The sequence below is a fragment of the Lolium rigidum genome, chromosome 4 (assembly GCF_022539505.1).
Source record: "Lolium rigidum isolate FL_2022 chromosome 4, APGP_CSIRO_Lrig_0.1, whole genome shotgun sequence".
Taxonomy (NCBI): Eukaryota; Viridiplantae; Streptophyta; class Magnoliopsida; order Poales; family Poaceae; genus Lolium; species Lolium rigidum.
The window spans coordinates 41176266-41197862 of NC_061511.1; the positions used below are offsets into that span (position 1 = coordinate 41176266).

General features: G+C 46.4%; 3 protein-coding genes across 3 annotated transcripts; all 3 read right to left on the reverse strand.

The window, feature by feature from the left end:
- Positions 1–7480: 7480 nt before the first annotated feature.
- On the reverse strand, positions 7481–7984 carry LOC124705440 (pathogenesis-related protein 1-like). Its single transcript, XM_047237163.1, has one exon. The coding sequence runs from the start codon at positions 7982–7984 to the stop codon at positions 7481–7483; it is 504 nt and encodes a 167-aa protein (XP_047093119.1).
- A 5124-nt stretch (positions 7985–13108) lies between these two features.
- Positions 13109–13612, reverse strand: LOC124705630 (pathogenesis-related protein 1-like). The gene has a single exon (XM_047237339.1). It carries the CDS (start codon positions 13610–13612, stop codon positions 13109–13111), a length of 504 nt encoding a protein of 167 aa, XP_047093295.1.
- Positions 13613–19223: 5611 nt separating this feature from the next.
- Positions 19224–19727, reverse strand: LOC124705560 (pathogenesis-related protein 1-like). Its single transcript, XM_047237267.1, has one exon. It carries the CDS (start codon positions 19725–19727, stop codon positions 19224–19226), a length of 504 nt encoding a protein of 167 aa, XP_047093223.1.
- Positions 19728–21597: the final 1870 nt, after the last annotated feature.

Here is a 21597-nt window from a genome sequence, read left to right on the forward strand (position 1 = left end):
GTTTTGAATTTCTTGGGATGTTACAATAAGCCCATCTCATAAAAGTTTCAAATCGCCTATTCACCCCCCCCCTCTAGTCGACATCCGTGTCCTTTCAGCCACGCTCAGCGAAGGGGAGGCATTGTCAGGGCGGAAGGGCGTATGCAGGGGATGAAGTGCAGCCTCGTTCCTTCCTCATTCTTCTCCACGGAATGAGGCAAGATGGGGACTCCTCCGTTGCTTTCCTCCACCTTGGCATCGGCCCCTTCTCACACCGCCACCAAAAACCCTAAGAATATGTGGAAGAGTGGAAGGAAGAGGATGGGAAAGGGGGAGACGGGAGTGGGTGGAGGCTAGGGTTGGTGGCGCCCCGACCCCTACCACTCTCTCACCTTGAGCCATGGCCAGCGACGGCAGAGCCACGTTCCTGGAGGTGAAGCAACAGTAACCACGCGCGCACGGGCCGACGAGTGAAGGACGAAATGGCATGTGAAATATCTATTTTACCCCTGGGCCAAAGGAAAAAACCACGGGGTAAGCCACCGCGTCTCTCTCCCATTTTTTTCATCCTCACACAACACGACGTAGCATAGGTCGCTAACGAGCGGGCCCTCAAAAAAGTAGGCTCGCTCTTCATTGGGGACAGCTAGGCAGAGGCCGGTGAAGATGGATTTCGCGGAGCCAAACAGTGGGCTTCCTGGATGGACGATGCGGACCACATGAATATGAGTTTGACGCCGATCGGATGGCTAGGAGCGCTTGATCCGGAGGATGGATGGCCAACAGTGTGCCATGCAGATTTTTTTTTCGAAATGGGGGAAATATCGCCCCAGCTTCTGCATCCAAAGGATGCACACGGCTTTTTTTATTAAATTATTCACGAAACCTTACAAGAAAAAATACAAAAGATCAAACTCGAAGCAACCTTACTATACCTACAGTGGGATGAAGAGGGTGACAATACACCAACTCAAATCATCCAAAACTAAATGCTTTCTCAGACCGCCCAATAGCAGGTGAGAAACACATCCACACAAGCAGACTCTCAGCGCACGCCAACGCACATGCCACAGGAGTTGCTCCCGCCGTCTTCCTCGACTCCATCTTCAAGAGAGATCAACGCATTAACCTTGCAAGACCTGCCGTCGATGCCACCATGACGCCAGACGGCTCCACCCTACTGCACGTATACATCATCCCGCATCTGTCGTCAATACCCTGCAGCACCATGCCACTGAGACTCAGCGCCACCAATGTGGTAGATGAACACCACTCCACCGAAGTCCGCCAACATCCAGCAGCTGCTCCAAAAACGATGCCCCAAGAGGTAGAACGATGCAGGACGCGCCGCCATCGTCCGATCCGGAAGACCCGGACCTAGGGTTTCCCCTGGAGCAGCACGAGTGAGAAACCGCAGACTGCGTCGACGATGCCTTCAGGAAGGGAGCGACGCGTGACACCGCCATCGCCCGCCAAGACCTTGGTCGAAGCTCGGTTTTCACCGGCAGCCACGCAACCCGACTCGTCGCAAACCGGCCGACCTCCTCCGGCGAAGGAAAAGACCACCGCCGACGTGGCCAGAGCCGCTGCCCTGGGCGTCCTCAGGGATGCGGAAGTGGCCGAGGGGAACCACCGCGAGCCGTCGATGTAGAAGAGGGAGACGCTGCGCAGATGTCACCACCCGCCCAGCCCCAACGGGCCTAGATCGGGCCCGACATCTGCGCCGCCACGCCCGGGTCACCGTCGTCGGCCGAAGCTGCTCCGCCTAGGTCGCCACCCACCCCGCTCCACCATCGCTTGGAAGAAAGTAGCCGCCGCCGCGCCGCCTTGATCCGCGACCGAGGGAAACCGCCGCCGCCGCCGTCACGCCGCACAGGCTTTGCCTGGCGACGCCCAGGGCAGCGGCGGCGGAGGGGGATCTGCGCTGTGGAGGGCTCGGGAAGGTAGGGGATGGGCGCCCCGGCGCGGCGCGGCGGCCGCCGCGCGGAGGCGGGCAGCTCCTGTCTGTGTGCCATGCAGATAGATCCGACGGCTAGAAGTCAGAGGTGGATAGCCTCCATAGAGTGTAAGAATGTTAACTTTAGATACTTGTGCACAAGCTATCTCGCCGGGTAGCTTGTATAAGAAGCTAAGCGTGAAGTAATTATACTTAATTCAAATGAAAAAAAGATATATCTCGAAGTATTAAGCAAACTCTAATATTGCAAAAGTTCGAACAAATAAGTGATCGAAGACCTCATCGTTAGGAAAAAATAACCAAATACATAGTTACAAAAATCCATCACGAGTCATGAAATTGTGCAAACTGTGGAAAAAAAATCATTGGCCGGATGAGAAATAGCTTGCCGGGCAGCAGATTAGGCAGCAGATTAGTCCACCGATACATCAAGTGCAATTATAATTTAGTACAGTACACTCTGATTAAGCGGTTCCATTTGTCATTCAACTATTTGCTAGTTCTTCAAGAATGGCTCAAATGACATCATCAAAATGTCATGACGAGGCACTGGCCTGCCTAGCTGACGATAAACAAGTGTAAGAAGAAAGGGACTGAGCTTGCCTTAAACTTCCAAACCCCGCTGGTACCTACCGCCAAAGGAAGCATAACCCTTGTTAATTAATTGATAGTATTTGTTTTTGCCTATCCTGTGATTTGTGAACGCTCGATCGCAGATCAGCACGCACTCGTCGATCACTTGATCCCTAGAAGAAAATGGAAAAGACAATCACCTTTTCTCAAATCCCTCAATTTAAAAAAGACTTTTCGTTCTGATGAATCTTCCCTAGTATGGATGGCCTCGGCAGGAACCAAAGAAAAACAAGCATGCTTCGTCCGCTGCATACATATGAATGCGCGTGTAGGCTTGATTGTGCAAACTGTGAAAAACAAATATATTTACCAGCAGGTTAAGACGAATTAGCTTACCAAGCAGATCACTCCACCGATTTATCGTGTGTCACGGTAGTTTAATTAGTGCACTAACTCAACGGTGAGCATTCAACCAGTTGCAACTTGTACCACAATGTCTCAAGTGAGGAATCATCAAAATGTCATCACGAGGCATCATCAAAATGTCATTACAGTGTAAACAAGTGTAGGAAGAAAAGGACATGTTAAAAATTGTACTTTACACTATACATGATTTGGCTTCCCCTAAACTTACCTTGTGCCAATTAAGTTAAACTGTTGGCGCAGGAAAAAAAAGGCAAAATAAAATCTAAGCTTTGAGTCAAAACAATGGAGCCGTGTATGTGAGTTGTGTATTTACACTACTGCACCAGTTAGCTCAATGGCTAGCTTCTCTAAGCAGCTAAGTTTGGACGGCGTCTAGCGAGCGGTTGCATGCTCATTGGTTATTCTGAGCAGTCATCTTAAAATGGAGAGTGCTCACACAAATAGAAAAGTGTGACCAGCTATCAAAAATAGTAGGCTAGCTGATATCACTTTGTTGTTTTCAAAAAAAACTGTAACTTTTAAACCGTGGGGCAAAATTACAATCCGTTTTCACTTTTAGAATGCGAACGACGAGAGCTTCGAAATTAGACCATATTTTCATATATTTTTGCGGAATTTTTTAACAAGCAACTTTGATGGGCGACAGAGCAACTTGTTGTGCACAAAAACAACTTTGATGTGCGGTAAAGCAACTTTAGTGTGCAAGAAAACACTTGATTCACATCGATGGTCGGCTTCACAACAGCTGCAACAACAACTCCTAATATTGCTCCGCAGGACACTAAAATTGCTCGGTCGAGTACCAAAGTTGATCTGCAGGACACTAAAAATTTCTCGGTCGGGTGCCAAAGTTGCTCTACAGGGTTCAAAAACTGCTCGCCGGGCACCAAAGTTGATCTGCAGGGCACTTAAGGTTCTTCATCGCACATTGAAATTGCTCTGATGGACACCAAAATTGTTTTCGGACACCAAAGTTGTGCTTCGTGTACCAAAAAGTGTACATGTTCGTTGCACACCAAAGTTGCTTCATCGCACACCAAATTGTTTTATTGCACAATAAAATTGCTTTGTCGCGCATCAAAGTTGTTTATTAAAAAAATTCGTCGAAACATATGAAACTGTGATCTAGTTTCGAAGCTCTCGTCATAGGGATTTTAGTAGTGAAAACGAATTGTAATTTCGCTGCACGATTTAAAAGTTACGGTTTTTAAAAAAATGACACCTCATATTAGCTACCCTACCATTTCTTTACCATTTCTTTGACAGCTGGACATAAATAGTTATCCTCGTGCGTGTGCCCGGGACGTCCGTCCAGCATGGTCCGCCCGTAAAATTTCAGGAAATAAAATCTAAGCTTTGAGTCAAAACAATGGAGCCGTGTATGTGAGTTGTGTATTTACACTAGTGCACCAGCTAGCTCAATGGCTAGCTCCTCTAAGCAGCTAAGTTTGGAGTTATTACACTAGTGCACCGTGTATGTGAGTTGTGTATTTACACTCGTGACCCTCCAGCATTTAGACTTTCAAGAAATCACCTAAGGACCAACACAGGTACACCGCGCCTGCACAGGTTCCAGGGACGCATCTCGCTCTCCCACCCCGCGCCGCCGCCTCCCTCCCCACGCGACCCCTCCTTGCACCGCCGCCCATCCACCCTCCTCCACCGTCCCCTCCCTCCCCCTCTCCTCCCTCCCCACCAGTTCTTCGCCCCAGGTCATTTCGCGCGAGGCGGCTCCGGGCGACGACCCAAACCCTAGAAAAAGGGAGCCGATCTTCCTCTTCCCGACCACTGCCGCCGTCGGGGTCGGCCGCGCCCGGCTGCCAAAGGCAGGGGCGGTGGTGGCGCGCCCATGGACTCCCCTTCGCGCGGAGGCGGGATCTTTCAGGGGGGCGGCGGTGGATGGCGGGTCTGGTGGTGGTGGCCTTCGGCTACATCAGCTAGATCATGGCGGGGGACGCGGTGGTGTCGAGGAACTCGGAGGGGCTGAAGGGTGGCAGCGTGACCGGGCGGCGGCGGGAAGGTACATGGTCGCGAGGCGGCGGCAATGAGGTTCGGCCAGGCTATACTGGCGGGCAGCAGTCGGCCTTGTCCGCGTCGTGGGCATGCGTAGCCGCTATCCCGACGGTTGTCGGCCTCCACCGGCCGGGTTGGAGGAGGAAGATGGACCGTAGTTCCCATACATGGCGGCGGTGTGGGGGGGGGGCGTCCGTTCCGGTTTTCACGGTGGTGGTCCTAGGGTTCTTCTTTCGCGAAGTTTAAGACGTTTCGGATGCCGATCTTTCTTCATCTAGCCGGAGTGATGAGTTCCGGAAGGCTCCGATAGCGAATGGAACAGTGCATCTTTTGCCTGGAGTTCACAGGTTCGAGCGGTATTCGATCACGCACCCATGCTTTTATTCCGACCGTTTGGTTCCGGGGGGAGTGGCGTGAAGTTATGTTCTGTGTTGACATCAAGAGACTTTTGGTCCATGGTGAAGTTAGAAGTAGAGAATATCATGAAGGCGGGATTGGGGGATTAGCCAAGGAAGGTCCAAGTCTTCGCGATGTTGAGGAACTTGATTGGTGTTCCGAGATTCGCAGCAGTGGTATGACAGTGGGGGCGGCAGCACATGTGAAGTCATCCTATCTTTCAGGTTGAAAACCCAAGGTTTCGCCTTAACTGGTTATGTGTGGCAATGATGTTGTTGGAGGTATTGTTTTGAGAATGGGGACTATCTTCAGAGTGAAAACCTAAGATTTTTGATCAGGCGACACGGCGCTGGTGCTGTTCCCTTCTTGGAGGCGTCGCTTTTGGAGAGTATTTCAGGTGTTATCTTGGTGGTAAATGTATTGTTGTTGTTAGACCTAGGATACTGTGGCGGGACTTTTATTTCTTGGTTTCTTTTCTCTTTTTTGTTGTGTGCTTCTGTAATGCTAGTAGGGTGTTGCATTGTTGCAGAGACTGGGTATAATTGGTATCTTCTGATATTAATATATTTTCTTTATCAAGAAAAAGAAATCACCTAAGAGTTCTTCACATTGTTGCGCTAATGTCGTACAATCCGCAGTATGGGCTGCCGAGTCCGGCATACTCTCCCATATAGGCAGCTGCTTCTTCTTGTTGATCCATAAAAGTGTATGTAAGTGACTCAACTGTTAACCTTTATTTGCACTAATACTCGTTTCCTCATGAATATTAACTATAGTAGGTTAACTTTTGTGTAGCTCGCCGGAAGGAAGACTCGCCGCTCCTCTTGTCAAAGGTTCGACGAGTGCTGCTACATCTCATGTTCCAACTGGTTCACTTTTTCTGCTGCTACTTTGTGTTTACAGCAAAGGAAAAGAAAACAACGTACAAAATCTTGTATTGCTGTGCTTTTGATGTGTTTTACATGGCTTTGTGGTAACGTGACTTACCATTGCTTCTTTCAACTGTGTACTGCTTTTCCTGGCATTTTTTTTTTCTTATATACTTCTACTGAGACTGTTCTGAAACCAGTTGGCTCGTGATTTCATAATGATGGGCATTCATTTTAATTTTCATATACATGGCTACAACCGTAGCTGCTGGCTGTAACTCACTAGCCAGTCGGCATCCTGGATATACTGGCTTGTACATGCCCTGTTTCAAAGACAATTTGGATCCCAGTTTAAATTTGTAATAGTCCTTGTGATCCATAATAAGTGTCAGGGTTTAGTGCAAAAATGTTTTGGAGCAGCAAATTCTCCTTGGGAACTCACAGTAAGAAGTCCGTACAGTTTTATGCATTCGTTGTTCTCGTCTCTTCAGATTTATATGATTGTCAACATGAACTATTGCCTTTCCATGAAGAGCAGACATTTATTTCGTTGCTGTTGAGAAACCACAGCTTTATCTGTTCATCAACACACTGCAGGTTCTCGTACACGCAGATAAACTTATCCTGCTCAACCGTGCACGTTTGTCATGAACCAGAATCGGTTGCTCGGTTTTGAATGCACCAGGCTATGTGTTCTTCTACACAATGTCTGAACTTCTCCTGTGCTTCTCCCCTGCTGCAGCCTGCAATAGAGAAACGCCCCTTCTTTTCTGTACCAACTGAGCTCTAGGTCGGGGAGAGTCGAAGGAAGAAGAGTAAGGGGAAGAGCCTATCTTCTACTTCGGGAAGAAGCAGGGGGGCGTTTCTTTATTATCTGATTTTAGTTTTTTTATTGTTTTATGTAGATCAGGAATGTATAATCCAAATTACTAATGTACTCTTTCAACTGCTATATGGATCTACCTTTTATTGGGTTTTTTCCGTGTCAACTTAACTAGGAATCTGTCCATGTCAAACCTCAGACATAGTCATAATAACAAGCTCAAACACAAACAAATAAAAATTCAGGCACAAGTAATAGAAAAGAAAACAATCAAAATCCGGAACAATACAAGAGTGAAATGGAGGAGGGGAGGAGGAATCCGCCCACACAAACACAAACGTGGGTGTCGTCAGTCCGAGAACCATTGGTGTGTCCATTATTTATTTATGCAACACGCTACTAGCATACATGCATGTGTAGCCACATGCTTATTATGTACGTAGCCTAGTATGGACTCTGCCCCACCACGTTGCCCGGTGGGTCGTAGCTGCAGATGAGAAAGACACCAACGTCGCCATCGCAAATGACACCGGCGCAGCCAATGAACTTCGTGTCCCTCCACACCAGCTGAGTGTATGCATCACACGACTCACCGGGAGGCGCTGAGCAGGTGTTGGTGGCATGGTCGTAGTACTGCTTTTCCAACACCCAAAAGTCCACGGCGTCGACCTCCTTCCATTCTGTCCCGTTGGCCCCGACGATGTTCTCTCCGTATGGACGGCCCTGTGGAGAGAATTCCACCAAACAGTCGCCACGGCGCTTCTCCGCCCACGCCTCTGCGTACGCGGCCACCGTGGGGTCCCATGACACTGGCGGCACACTAACGTTGGTGCGTACCGCGTTGTGGGCATCCACCATGTCTTGTTCCATGTTCTGGGCGGTGACGATCATGGCAGATGCGAGAGCTAAGAGCATCACTGCCGCTAGCTGCTTCATCGAGTACTCCATCTACGCTATGCCTCCCTAAAAATTCAAGGCAATAAGTGTGGGTATGAGGGTCGATGAGATGGGCTGCCACGGTGAGTTGTGTATTTATACTACTGTCCACGCTACTTGATGGGTAGCTTCTCTAAGCAAGTAAGCTTGGAGTTATTATACATGATTCAAGTGGGAAGGAAAAAAGAAATCTTGACCTGGTGGGCAAATTCCAATAGTCGAAAAGTTCAACCCAATCTCTAATCGGAGACTTCATCGTTAGGATAAAGTACCCAGAGACCTAGTTACAAAAATTCAACATGTGTCGTGGAATTGTGCAAAATGTTAAAATTCCATGTATTAATATTGGCAGGTTGAGAACTAGCTAGCTTCCCAGCATATTACTCCGTCAATTCATCTTGTGTGATGGTAGTTTAGTGCACTGATTCATCGGTTCCATTTGTTGAGCATTCAAGTATTTGCTACTTGTACAAGAATGGCTCAAACGGGCATCATCGAAATTTCAGCACGAGGCATTGGCGTACCCAGCTGTCTACATAGGCACATGCATATACGTATCCTGGCAGGCTGTAGCTGCGAACGCCAGTGCAGTTGGCATGGCGTTTCTGCGCGAACGCGTCCCCTGTGATGTCCCACGACACCTGTGGCACACCGACATTGGCGCGCACCGTGTTGTGGGCGCCACGAGAGCTAAAAGCAGCACTGAAGCTAGGTGCTTCGGCAAGTACTTCATGTGCGCCATGCGTCCCTACAAAGTCAAGGAAATAAGTATGTGAGTGTGCCTCTGTGAGGTGATGAGATGGCCGGACTGCTATGGTGAGTTGTGCATTTACTCTACTGCACAAGCTAGCTCGACATGTAGATGCTTGGAGTCAATTAGAGTTGTTTCAAATGGAAAAGGCATATCTTAACCTACTAGGCATATTCCAATAGTCGAAAAGTTCAACCCAATAATTAATTGGAGACCTCACCGTCAGGAAAAAGAGACGTAGTTACAAAAATCTAACTGGGTCGTGGGATTGTGCAAACCGGGAATAAATTTTTTTTTTTATTGGCAGGATGAGAAATAGCTTCCCGAAGAGCACATTAGTCCGCCAATTCATCGTATCTACTAATAGCATTCAACTATTTGCTACTTGTAGAAAAATAGCTCAAATATGGAGCAAGTGGTATCATCAAAGGCAAGTTGAGACGAATTGGGGGTGTTTGGTGTGGCTTTTTTTGGCTTTTGGCTTTGGCAAAAGCCACCAAAAGCACCTAAATAGGTGCTTTTTTTGGCTTTTGGATTTTGGAAGCCAAAATGGCTTCCAAAATCCAAAAGCCAAAAAAAGCACCTATTTAGGTGCTTTTGGTGGCTTTTGCCAAAGCCAAAAGCCAAAAAAAGCCACAACAAACACCCCCTTAACTTTCTGTTTGATTCATCCTGTGTCATGGCACTTTAATTAGTGCACTGATTCAACGGTGAAAATTCAACTGGTTGCTACTTGTACAACTATGGATCAAGTGGTATCATCAAAGTGTCATCACGAGGTATCATCCAAATGTCACTGCCATATAAACAAGTGTTAAGAAGAAAAATACAAGTTAAAACTTATATTTTACCCTACACATGATTTGGCTTCACTTAAACTTTCCTTGAGCCAATTGCAGTAAACAAGTCAAAAGAAAATTTAAGCTGGGGGTTGGTTTCATCAATCGTATCCTGACCTGCCAAATCTCACGACGGCCTGCCTAATGTAAAAGAAATAAGAAATGAGAGAACAATCGTTTCCTTCCATTGCTAGCTTAACCAGATCGTGGCTTCTCCTACCTCCATCGTGGCTTCTCCTACCTCAGAAAATAAACAAGCACACGGATCGATAACTGCATGCTCCTTCTTTTTCTTCGAACTAAACTTGGTATTATGGAAGACCAGATGACCCGTTGCGCCACCAACGCAGGTGATGAAATCAGACCGGAATTAAGACCATAAGTTTTATCTGCAGGCGGTGAAATCAGGCCGGAATTTAGACCATAAGTTTTATCTTGTTTTAGAGCTAACAAATGTCGCACTGAAGCAACTTTATTTTTATAAGTTTTTTACAGGTAGCATTAGCACCATGCAATAAGAAATTTAGCTCGTGTGCACTGTATATGGACACTACAGACTTCAGCATATACAAAAGAGGTACCACTAGATTTTTCTAATAAAAAATAGGTCCCATTAGATGGTCAAAGCGGAAATTCATAAAATATCAAGAGAAAATTCTTCTTCCTCCCTAGGTTGATATGCAGAATAATGGCTCCAATAAATAAACTAAGTATGCATCCGATATCCGTAGTTTCAGTGAGATTTCAAACCCTAAACCTATTTGGCAGTGAAGCACATTGTAAATAATCTGAAGAGGACACTGCAGAATGCAATTTCATTTTGACACAACTTTCCCATGTCACTTTACTAAAAATCTCCTCTGTTTTGTCAAATTGTTCCAGAGATCAACTATGAAATGTGCAAACAGACTCAAGTCTTCGATAAGAAAGTAGGCCTCAGAGTGAAACAATTCCTTTATGTTGTAGAACATGTGATTCCACATCCCAAAAAGGAAAAAAATCCACCTACATCAGATACTAACTTATTGCAGTTCGAAAATATTCATATTCAGCATGCTTCCATCAGGTAAAGGTTGAGTATTCCATGATCAAGGAGTTGCCGCTGGAGAATATTCATGAAATTGGTCATAAAATAATAATATTTAGACCTAGATAATATAGATGGGGGAAAATAATAACTGGAGAGAGTTTACGCTACTACCATTTTTCAATAGGGAGCTAAAATGAAATACAAAATATAGATAGTAAAATAATACACCATCAGTTTCCAGTGCTGGCATAAACTAAATACAAAAATAGAAAGCAAATTCACTCAAAGTAAAATCTTATTTGAGTAAGGTGTAATATTATAAGGAGAACCCAAAATTGGTGGTAAGAAATAATTAAATTTTAATAAGTACGGATAACCCAGTATACAGTATAAATCGAAAGAAAATTACCTTACCAAGATCAGTACTACCATTTTCTGTTGTTTCCGTTTTCCAGCAGTTTAGGGTTGCTTATAAATGTTGGATTGCCAATCCTATTCTTTGTAGTCTTAAATTTTTATTGGTATGCATGTATACAAAACGACCATCAATAGTTTTGTTAACAACAGAATATTGCATGCATAATAAAACAACCATCAAATGTGTGCATGGTATGGTTGGGTTCAAACACATGAATGGCCACTTTAAGTTCATATATAAACTACATACTAAATTTGCAAGCATGCGAACTTAAAAGTAAATGTTAACATGAGAAAATGAAAAGAGATGCTTTTCCCCATTATCTTTTGAAGAATAATCTGTGGAGTTTTGTATTAGTCCAAAGCAAACAGTTCTACACATGGAAGATTGTAATGTTACATATAGTTGGATAAGTCATGTATTACATCTAATTTAGACGGTGGCATGCACAAGCAGGCAGACATGGCTTCTGTAAGATCAATGCTACCATGGCTATTTTACTTATCATTATGTACATGAACTCACTGTGTACATGGACTGATGCAAAGTCATGGACTCGTCATTGAACTAACTGGTTCATATGGACTGATGTGAAATATGATTATTAGTAATACTTAGATTCCCAAGAAAATTATAAATTCCCATGGATGCCTAGATAGGGAACTGATAGGGCATACATTGTAGAGATTGGAGGTAGTGGAGTTGAAGGAGGACGATCTTTGGAGGGGATTGGGGGTGAAGTCGCTATAGGAGATATTCGCAGTGGTACCGATTCGATTACTTTGAGGGGCGAGGGAAATCAACCTTGAACAGGGGTGGAATCTATTTACACGGTATTTGTTTGTAGGGTATTGCTACCAAAGACAAGTAACATGTTGTGATGCCGTTGTAATCAGATGAAGATCAAAAATCTCTGAAGAAACACGTCCCCGGTGTCTTTCTTTTCGGCTGGAAAAATTACGTGGCAAATAAAATAAAGTTGGACCATTGGTTATGCAAAGCATCTAACTGGTTGGCAGTGGCAAAATTAAATTGCTTGATACGCCGGAAAATTAGATATTGGAGCCCAAATTTTCAGACTCATGCGCTATTGGTTTTTGGTACCAGGCAGACTGCGCGAGACGAACATACTATCCCCGAAATAAGCCCATCCTCGCCGCATTCCGGTATTTCCTAGCTGTTCCTCTCAACTAGTCCAAATGAGAGATGTGGCGGCGTGGGCAGCTTGCTTGCTGGTGTGCATCGGTAGTCCGCTGCACACGGCTCCATTGAACTAGCCGGTCGGCGTTGGGACGCGCCAGCGGCGGAGGGCCATCATACGCCACCACATGCAGGTCGTTACAATCAATTTTCTTCCCTACTCGCCATCGCCGAAGCAGGGGAGAGCCGACCAGCAGAGGAGATGGTGGCCGATGCGCCAGAGATGGCTCCATCCTGGGTGTCTCCTCTCATGAGCTGAGCCATGGACAAGGTTGTATCTCGCTCATTTCAACGGGGATATCCTTCGACAAGAACAATGCTGAGATACATGCACAAAGTCATATATATCAGATTACCTAGTTTAGTATTTACTGTGGAATTCATATTCCTCTTTCTAGTATGTACAATCTAAGGTCTAGGTCGGGGAGAGTCGAACGAAGAAGAGAGAGGGGAAGAGCCTATCTTGTACTTGGGGAAGAAGGGGTGTTTCTTTATTATCTGATTTTATTTTATTTTCTTGTTTTTATGTAGAACATGAATGTGTAAGCCAAGTTACTAATGTACTCTTTCAACTACTATACGGATTTACCTTTCATTGGGTTTTTTCCGTGCCAACTTAATTAACTAGAAACCTATCCACGTCAAACCTCAGATATAGTCACAATAACAAGCTCAAAGACAAACAAATAAAAATCCAGTCACAAGTAATAGAAAAGAAAACAATCAAAATCCGGAACAATACAGGAGTGAAATGGAGGATGGGAGGAGGGAATCCACCCACACAAACACAAACTTGGGTGTCATCAGTCCGAGAACCATTGAAGTGTCCATTATTTATTTATGCAACACGCTACTAGCATACATGCATGTGTAGCCACATGCTTATTATGTACGTAGCCTAGTATGGACTTTGCCCCACCACGTTGCCCGGTGGGTCGTAGCTGCAGATGAGAAAGACGCCAACGTCGCCATCGCAAATGACACCGGCGCAGCCAATGAACTTCGTGTCCCTCCACACCAGCTGAGTGTATGCATCACATGACTCACTGGGAGGCGCTGAGCAGGTGTTGGTGGCATGGTCGTAGTACTGCTTTTCCAACACCCAAAAATCCACGGCATCGACATGGTTCCATTCGGTCCCGTTGGCCCCGACGATGTTCTCTCCGTATGGACGACCCTGCGGAGAGTTTTCCACCAAACAGTCGGCACGGCGCTTCTCCGCCCACGCCTCTGCGTACGCCGCCACCGTGGGGTCCCACGACACTGGCGGCACACTGACGTTGGCGCGTACCGCGTTGTGGGCATCCACCATGTCCTGTTCTATGGTCTGGGCGGTGACGATCATGGCATACGCGAGAGCTAAGAGCATCACTGCAGCCAGCTGCTTCATCGAGTACTCCATCTGCGGCTATGCCTCTCTAAAAAGTCAAGGCAATAAATGTGGGCATGAGGGTGGATGAGATGGGCTGCCACGATGAGTTGTGTATTTATACTACTGTCCGCACTACCTTGATGGGTAGCTTTTCAAAGCAGCTAAGTTTAGAGTTATTATACTTGATTCAAGTGAAAAGAAAAAAAGAATGCTTGACCTAGCAGGCAAATTCCAATAGTCGAAAAGTTGAAGCCAATCAGGAACCGGAGACCTCATTGTTAGGATAAAGTAGCCAGAGACCTAGTTACAAAAATTCAACAGGTGTCATCAAAATGTCAAAAACCATGTTTTAATATTGACAGGTTGAGAACCAGCTAGCTTCGCAGCATATTACTCCGTCAATTCATCTGTGTGATGGTAGTTTAGTGCACTGATTAATCGGTTCCATTTGTTGAGCATCCAAGTATTTGCTACGTGTACAAGAATGGCTCAAACAGCATCATCGAAATTTCAGCACGAGGCATTGGCGTACCCAGCTAACCATAAAAATGTGTAAGAAGAAGCCAATTGCGGTAAACTGTCGGTTGGTGCAGGGAAAAGGCGAAATATTTTTTTTTTGTGAAACACAGTACAATCAAAGAATATGCCCATATACTCACCCATATGAATGAACGCACGCACACCCTACCTCTATGAGCATCTTTAAGGGACTGTGTTGAAGAACTAATTTAGTTGGTCTTGAGATTGATGAAGTCACCACATGCGCTTCGCTATCGACGGAGATGTCGCCTCTCATTGAAGAATATTCCGCCTTTACGAGACACCAAACTGTCAAATTTAGAATTTGAATTCGGGTGGGCTAGGAGTGCCACTGCCCTCCTAACCATCGAACCATAGGTTGGTTCTCGGCAAAAAAAAAAAATCTAAGCAGAGCGGGGTTGGATATGGAGCGAGTGTTTCAAATCCCGACGTGAGCATCGCAGATCGCTAGCTTCGGCAATCTTCTAGCTGTGAGCCGTACATTTCGCTGTTGATATTTTTGTTTGGGAGCCTCCATGATTCATTATAAATTTGCATCTTAATGAGCAATTATAGTGATTTTTAGTTTTATATATCTAAAAATGGTCATCAAATTATAAAGACCTTCCATGTGTTCATTTTACGCTACCTAGATTTTCAATTTTTTTTTGGAGATATTAACCATTTGGTGTGCCCAGATATATCCGGACCATCCAAATAGCATGTTTTTAGCATTCTTTCGACATATACTTATCTGAATATGCCTCTAAAAGTCACTATTGTCAGAAGGCTGCGATTAGGAACCATGGTTCTAGAGCAAATCTGAAAATAGACGCACCCGCTAGTTCGACTGATAGCAGTACGGTGTAACCACCAACAGTTCTCCTCTGGATCTCTAATCATTGCGTATATTCTTCATATGCTCAAGTAGAGCATGTTTCTGAAATTCATTCTGTCTAGTTTATTCCTCAGATTGTTGTGATATTTGTTCTCCTGGATTTTCCCCATTTTATTTAGAGTTTTTCAGTTTGTGTTTGTTCTGATTTTCCACTCAACTTTATCCTGATTCTACGTATTTCTTGTATCTTAGTGATGGAGACATGTCATGCATGTAATCATCCAGAGGTGAACTGTCACCGATCAAGGAGGAAGGCAGATTCGTTCTACATTATTATGAATCACGCAGGATTCGAGAATGTCGTGGTTATTAATTTGATCATAACCAGACCCCAAGTTTCACTAGTATGTTCGATTTAGGTCTTATTTATTCGCGTGACTTAGCTTAACCAAGTTCATCCAGCCGATCGCTAGCAGGGCAACGCTACTAGTCTATCGTAACTCGCCTCGTATATGTATTTTAATAGTCTACTCATGCATATTGGTCTTTGTAACCTAACAAACCTGCAATGCAAAAACTACAATCGCTGGGGGAGCTGAGGCAACGGAGAAGCCCTGAGGGTATTCACTGTGAAGACAATTTACTGTGGAAGCATCTGCAAGTCTATATAGTTCCGATGCAGTTTTTGTCCTACCTGAATGTGATCGGAAGTGATGAGAATGAGTTTCTCCATTTCAATGCCCTCCCGCCATCCTGCAAAAGCTAAGTTTGAGAGGCCAATTAGAAAAATAATCTTTTGAAGCTGTAGGTCAAAACTTGTATTCACTGCATCTAACTTTGTCACGGCTGATAGAGGAACTTCCTCCATCCCTTTCTAGGTTGTCAAATTTGATGGGGCTATTTTTGTCCGAAGCTTTTAGTGGAGAGCAGCTGATGTTTCAGAGAGAGTGGGCATCTCACGACTGCTCTAATTCAGGAGGTTTCCTATGCTCCCCCCCCCCCCCCCTCCTCTCTCCCCCTCTGCTACAGTACCCGAAGGCGACTCTGAGAAGACCGGCCCGATCCCGAGCCCCTCCGGCGGCGATGCCGGCCGGAGGTGGCGGAGGTGAGGCGCCGGAGTAGTTGGCCTAGGTTAGGAATAGTTCCCAGCGGTTTGCTGGTTAGGTTTGAAGCTGAAGCCTGGTTTCTCGGCCAGATCCAGTGCGGGCCGTGGCTGGTGGTGCTCCTCGCTGCTCCGGCGGTCGGAGCTCAGAGCGCCTCCACCTCGACTAGTCTCCGTAATAAGGCCACCGCCGTCTCCATCAAGCTCCTCTTGCCGCCTCTTCTCCCGCTCCTGGCCGGCCTTGGTGGCGAGGGGGATTGGTTTGAAGTTGCCGGCAAGAGCTTGATCTAGAGGTGGCAGGGGCTGTTTGTCGTCCTGGTGATGCGGCACAGCACCAGGCGGCCCGTCGCCGGCGGCCTCCCTCCAGATCCATGGAGGATCTTGGACTGGAGCTTGTCGACGGCACCGCTCTTCGATAAGGCGCCTAGGAGTCATCGGCAGGGGAGAAGGTTGTCTCCTTGCTTCCTTGGCCGGCCATGGTGGCGGGGGAGGTGTGCAAGGAGGTAAACTGCTTGGTTCCCTTCTGGCCTGGCCAGCCGTGGAGGTGAGGGGGGTGGAGGTGCTCTGCAGTTGTTCTTCTCCCTCTTGCTGCTGACGCTGTTCTCCTCGCCGACGCCTCTCTTTCTCGCTGCAACAAGCCCCGTGGTGGTGGTTGAGTAGCGGGAGTCGATTGTTGCCGGCGGCTGTATCGTTCAGGAGCTCCTCTCCGACGTGTTTTCTGCGCGTCGGACCAAACGACAGTAGGGCTGTCACTCCGATGCTGCTCTGCTCCGCCAATGGTTCTTCCTGTGCTTCGTCGCCAAGTGGCTAATTCCCCGGCGATGAAGTCGCAGTCTGCTGGCCGGAGCTTGATCTGGAGGAGGATGCTGGAGGACTTGATCGCGTTTCTTAGTTTCCTATAGGGTCCTCTTTGTTATTTTCATAGACTCATCTGTAATTTTTTTCCAGATTATTAGTAGGAGCTTTTGTCGGGTGTTCTCACCCGACGACCTTGTTCAAAAAAAAAGAGAGAGTGGTTCCCCAGCCTGAAGGTTCTTCAGTTAAGGGACTTTCCTCATCTGGAGCGGCTAGAGATGGAAAATTTGTACCTAGTCGACCTCAACAGCATGACCGGTGCCCCTACATGGCATTGAGTTTCTGGTGGCCCTCCAGAATTTAGACTTTTTCAAGAAATCGCCTCAGAGTTCTTCACATTGCTGCGCCAATGTCATACAATCCGCGGTATGAGCCGCCAGAGTCTGGCATACTCTCCGATATTGACAGCTGCTTCTGCTTGTTGATCCATAAAATTGTATGTGAGTCACTCAACTGCCAACCTTTATTTGCACTAGTACTTGTTTCCTCATGAATATTAACTAGTAGGTTAACGTGTGTAGCTCGCCGGAAGGAAGACTCGCCGCTCCTCATGTCAAAGGTTTGACGAGTGCTGCTACATCTCATGTTCCAACTGGTTCACTTTTCTGCTGCTACTTTGTATTTACAGCAAAGAAAAAGAAAACAACTTACAATCTTGTAGGAGCTGCCACACGCAGCTCCCCTTCTTCTTCAACCTCTCTCTACTCTGTCACAAGAACACACACCAGAACCCACACGCACACTCACCAAGGAGGAGAGCAATGGCTTTGCCGAGAGTTTTCTCCTTGGTGTGACACAGGAACTACATTGGTTTTTTCACTGCCCGAAGGCTTCAGCTTTCACGTTCATTTGCTCAACTTAAATAGGCATTACATGATGACAACCTGAGCCCACACCGGCCACTAACAGCATGCACTAACCCACTAACCTCTGGCCCTATTCTCACGAGTTGGACTAGGCACTTGCACGACTAGTTCTCGACGGCCACACTGATCGGGCTAAACACCGCATGAAGCTAGCCTGACACTAACAACCTAACCACTAGCTAGTTTATCCATCTCAGATAGCTAGGTACGTGACTAATAAACGTGCTAAATAAATTACTAACAAGATTAGTTCTAACAAATCTTGTATTGGTGTGCTTTTGATGTGTGTTTTATATGGCTTCGTAGTAATCATAGCACTTACCATTGCTTCTTTCAACTGTGTACTGCTTTTCCTGGCATTTTGTTTCCTTATATACTTTTACTGAGACTTATGAAACCAGTTGGCCCATGATTTCATAATGATGGGCATTCATTTTAATTTTCATATACATGGCTACTGCCGTAGCTGCTGTAACTCACTAGCCAGTCGGCATCCTGGATACAGTACTGGCTTGTACATGCCCTGTTTCAGAGACAATTTGGATCCCAATTTAAGTTTGTAATAGTCCATGTGATCCATAATAAGTGTTAGGGTTTAGTGCATAAGTGTTTTGGAACAGCAAATTCTCCTCGGGAACTCACGGTAAGAAGTCCGTACACTTTTATGCATTCGCTGTTCTCATCTCTTCAGATTTATATAATTTCCAACATGAACTATTGCCTTTCCTTGAAGAGCAGACATTTATTTCGTTGCTGTTGAGAAACCACAGCTTTGTCTGTTCCTCAACACTGCAGGTTCTCGTACACGCAGATAAAGTTATCCTGCTCGACCGTGCACGTTTGTCATGAACCAGAATCGGTTGCTCGGTTTTGAATGCACCAGGCTATGTGTTCTTCTACACAATGTCTGAACTTCTCCTGTGCTTCTCCCCTGCTGTAGCCTGCAATAGAGAAACGCCCCTTCTTTTCTGTACCATCTGAGGTCTAGGTCGGGGAGAGTCGAAGGAAGAAGAGAGAGGGGAAGAGCCTATCTTCTACTTCGGGAAGAAGGGGCGTTTCTTTATTATCTGATTTTAGTTTTTCTATTGTTTTATGTAGATCAGGAATGTATAATCCAAATTACTATTGTACTCTTTGAACTGCTATATGGATCTACCCTTCATTGGGTTTTTTCCATGTCAACTTAACTAGAAATCTGTCCATGTTAAACCTCAGACATAGTCATAATAATAAGCTCAAACACAAACAAATAAAAATTCAATCACAAGTAATAGAAAAGAAAACAATCAAAACCCGGAACAATACAAGAGTGAAATGGAGGATGGGAGGAGGGAATCCACCCACACAAACACAAACGTGGGTGTCATCAGTCCGAGAACCCTTGAAGTGTTCATTATTTATTTATGCAACACGCTACTAGCATACATGCATGTGTAGCCACATGCTTATTACGTAGGTAGCCTAGTATGGACTCTCTCCCACCACGTTGCCCGGTGGGTCGTAGCTGCAGATGAGAAAGACGCCAACGTCGCCATCGCAAATGACACCGGCGCAGCCAATGAACTTCGTGTCCCTCCACACCAGCTGAGTGTATGCATCACACGACTCACCGGGAGGCGCTGAGCAGGTGTTGGTGGCATGGTCGTAGTACTGCTTTTCCAACACCCAAAAATCCACGGCGTCGACCTCCTTCCATTCGGTCCCGTTGGCCCCGGCGATGTTCTCTCCGTATGGACGGTCCTGCGGAGAGTGTTCCACCAAACAGTCGGCACGGCGCTTCTCCGCCCACGCCTCTGCGTACGCCGCCACCGTGGGGTCCCACGACACTGGCGGCACGCTGACGTTGGCGCGTACCGCGTTGTGGGCATCCACCATGTCCTGTTCCATGTTCTGGGCGGCGACGATCATGGCAGAAGCGAGAGCTAAGAGCATCACTGCAGCCAGCTGCTTCATCGAGTACTCCATCTGCAGCTGCCACGGTGGGTATGAGGATGGATGAGATGGGCTGCCACGATGAGTTGTGTATTTATACTACTGTCCGCACTACCTTGATGATAGCTTTTCAAAGCAGCTAAGTTTAGAGTTATTATACTTGATTCAAGTGGAAAGAAAAAAAAGAATGCTTGACCTAGCAGGCAAATTCCAATAGTCGAAAAGTTGAAGCCAATCAGGAACCGGAGACCTCATCGTTAGGATAAAGCAGCCAGAGACCTAGTTACAAAAATTCAACATGTGTCATGAAATTGTGCAAAATGTCAAAAACCATGTTTTAATATTGACAGGTTGAGAACTAGCTAGCTAGCTTCCCAGCATATTACTCCGTCAATTCATCTGTGTGATGGTAGTTTAGTGCACTGATTAATCGGTTCCATTTGTTGAACATTCAATTATTTGCTACTTGTACAAGAATGGCTCAAACGGCATCATCGAAATTTCAGAACGAGGCATTGGCGTACCCAGCTGACCACAAAAAAGTGTAAGAAGAAAAATACATTTGTCTTGTGCCAATCTTTACTATTAAGAGCAAACTGGTGAATGCCTGGTGTCACATTTTCAGGATGGACAATAATACCCTCCCACATCTTTATCCTACCAAGATGATTTATCTCAACGCAATTTTGAAAAAAAAAACCTGCGCGCGGAACAAAGAAAACGCAACTAACAAAACAACTCCTTATCCTACCAAGATGAAACCACTGATTCAGGGAAGATGGAGCACGGGCCGGACAGCATCTCCGCCTTCCTCCGCCCGCCGGAGCCCTTGCCTGTCCTGGCGAAGAAGACGACGTATCTCCGCTCTGGTCATCCACATGGATCATGGGCCAGGCGGGGAGATGGTAATTGACCTCCAATCGCCATGCCCGTCCACTTCCCCTTTTCGCTCGATTCCGTCAGTTATGACTCGATTCCTTCAAGGAGCAGGAGGATGATGGTGAGGCGGAGCTCCTGGACTCACCGAGATCGTGGGAGGATGCTTAGAGGAGTCGGGGAAGCGCCGGATTGAGGGAACCGACGGTGGCCCTGTTCAGCCGGATGTGAAGACGATTCGCTCTATTTCGTCAGTCCCGGCTAGATTCCATAAATAAGTAGGAGGATGATGTCGAGGCGGAGCTCCTGGACACGGCGGCCTGCCCCGAGAGGTTGAGCAGCGAGGGACCTCGTGATGGTACATCGGCGGACTGCAAGGGAGCTGGAGCTTGGAGGTGGTGCTGAGCAGAGGAAGACGGTTGTATTGGTGCTGAGTTGCTCGCGTGAAGAGGAGTTTGGGATGCTCGTCCGTGCAGAGAAGATGGACAAAGCAAAGAGATATTTAAATTTCTAGATTGGTATGATCTGTGTTAACTGAATATATAGTTAGATACTAGCTGAATTTGTGTTCACCGAATTGGTGTTTGTGTTAATTGAATGTCTACTAAATTGGCTTATGTGTTAACTAAAATAATGCTAATTTACACCGATCTGTAGCCGATGCAAACTGAAGTTTGTTGCTATTGCTAACTAAATGGTTGGACATGGGCGGCGGCTGGACGGAACATGAAGGGTGCGTCGACGGAGGAGGAGCAGTTGAAGACCTCTAGCGAGTCAGGCTGCAGATGCTACTTGGTCCACCGAGGTTCGTCATGGCTTCCGCCACCTTCACTTACATGCCCACTGGCCGTACCTACAGGACTCAAAGCCAGGGATAGTATCGCATCAGCGGCGTTCAGTGCAACCTTCGCCGTACCTGCAGGACTCAAAGCCAGGGATAGTATCAATGGTGGCACACCAGGACTTTTTGGTACGGTGTCTTTCAATTTGTTCATGGTGGCCATCACGATGGCTTTCATCTGCTCCT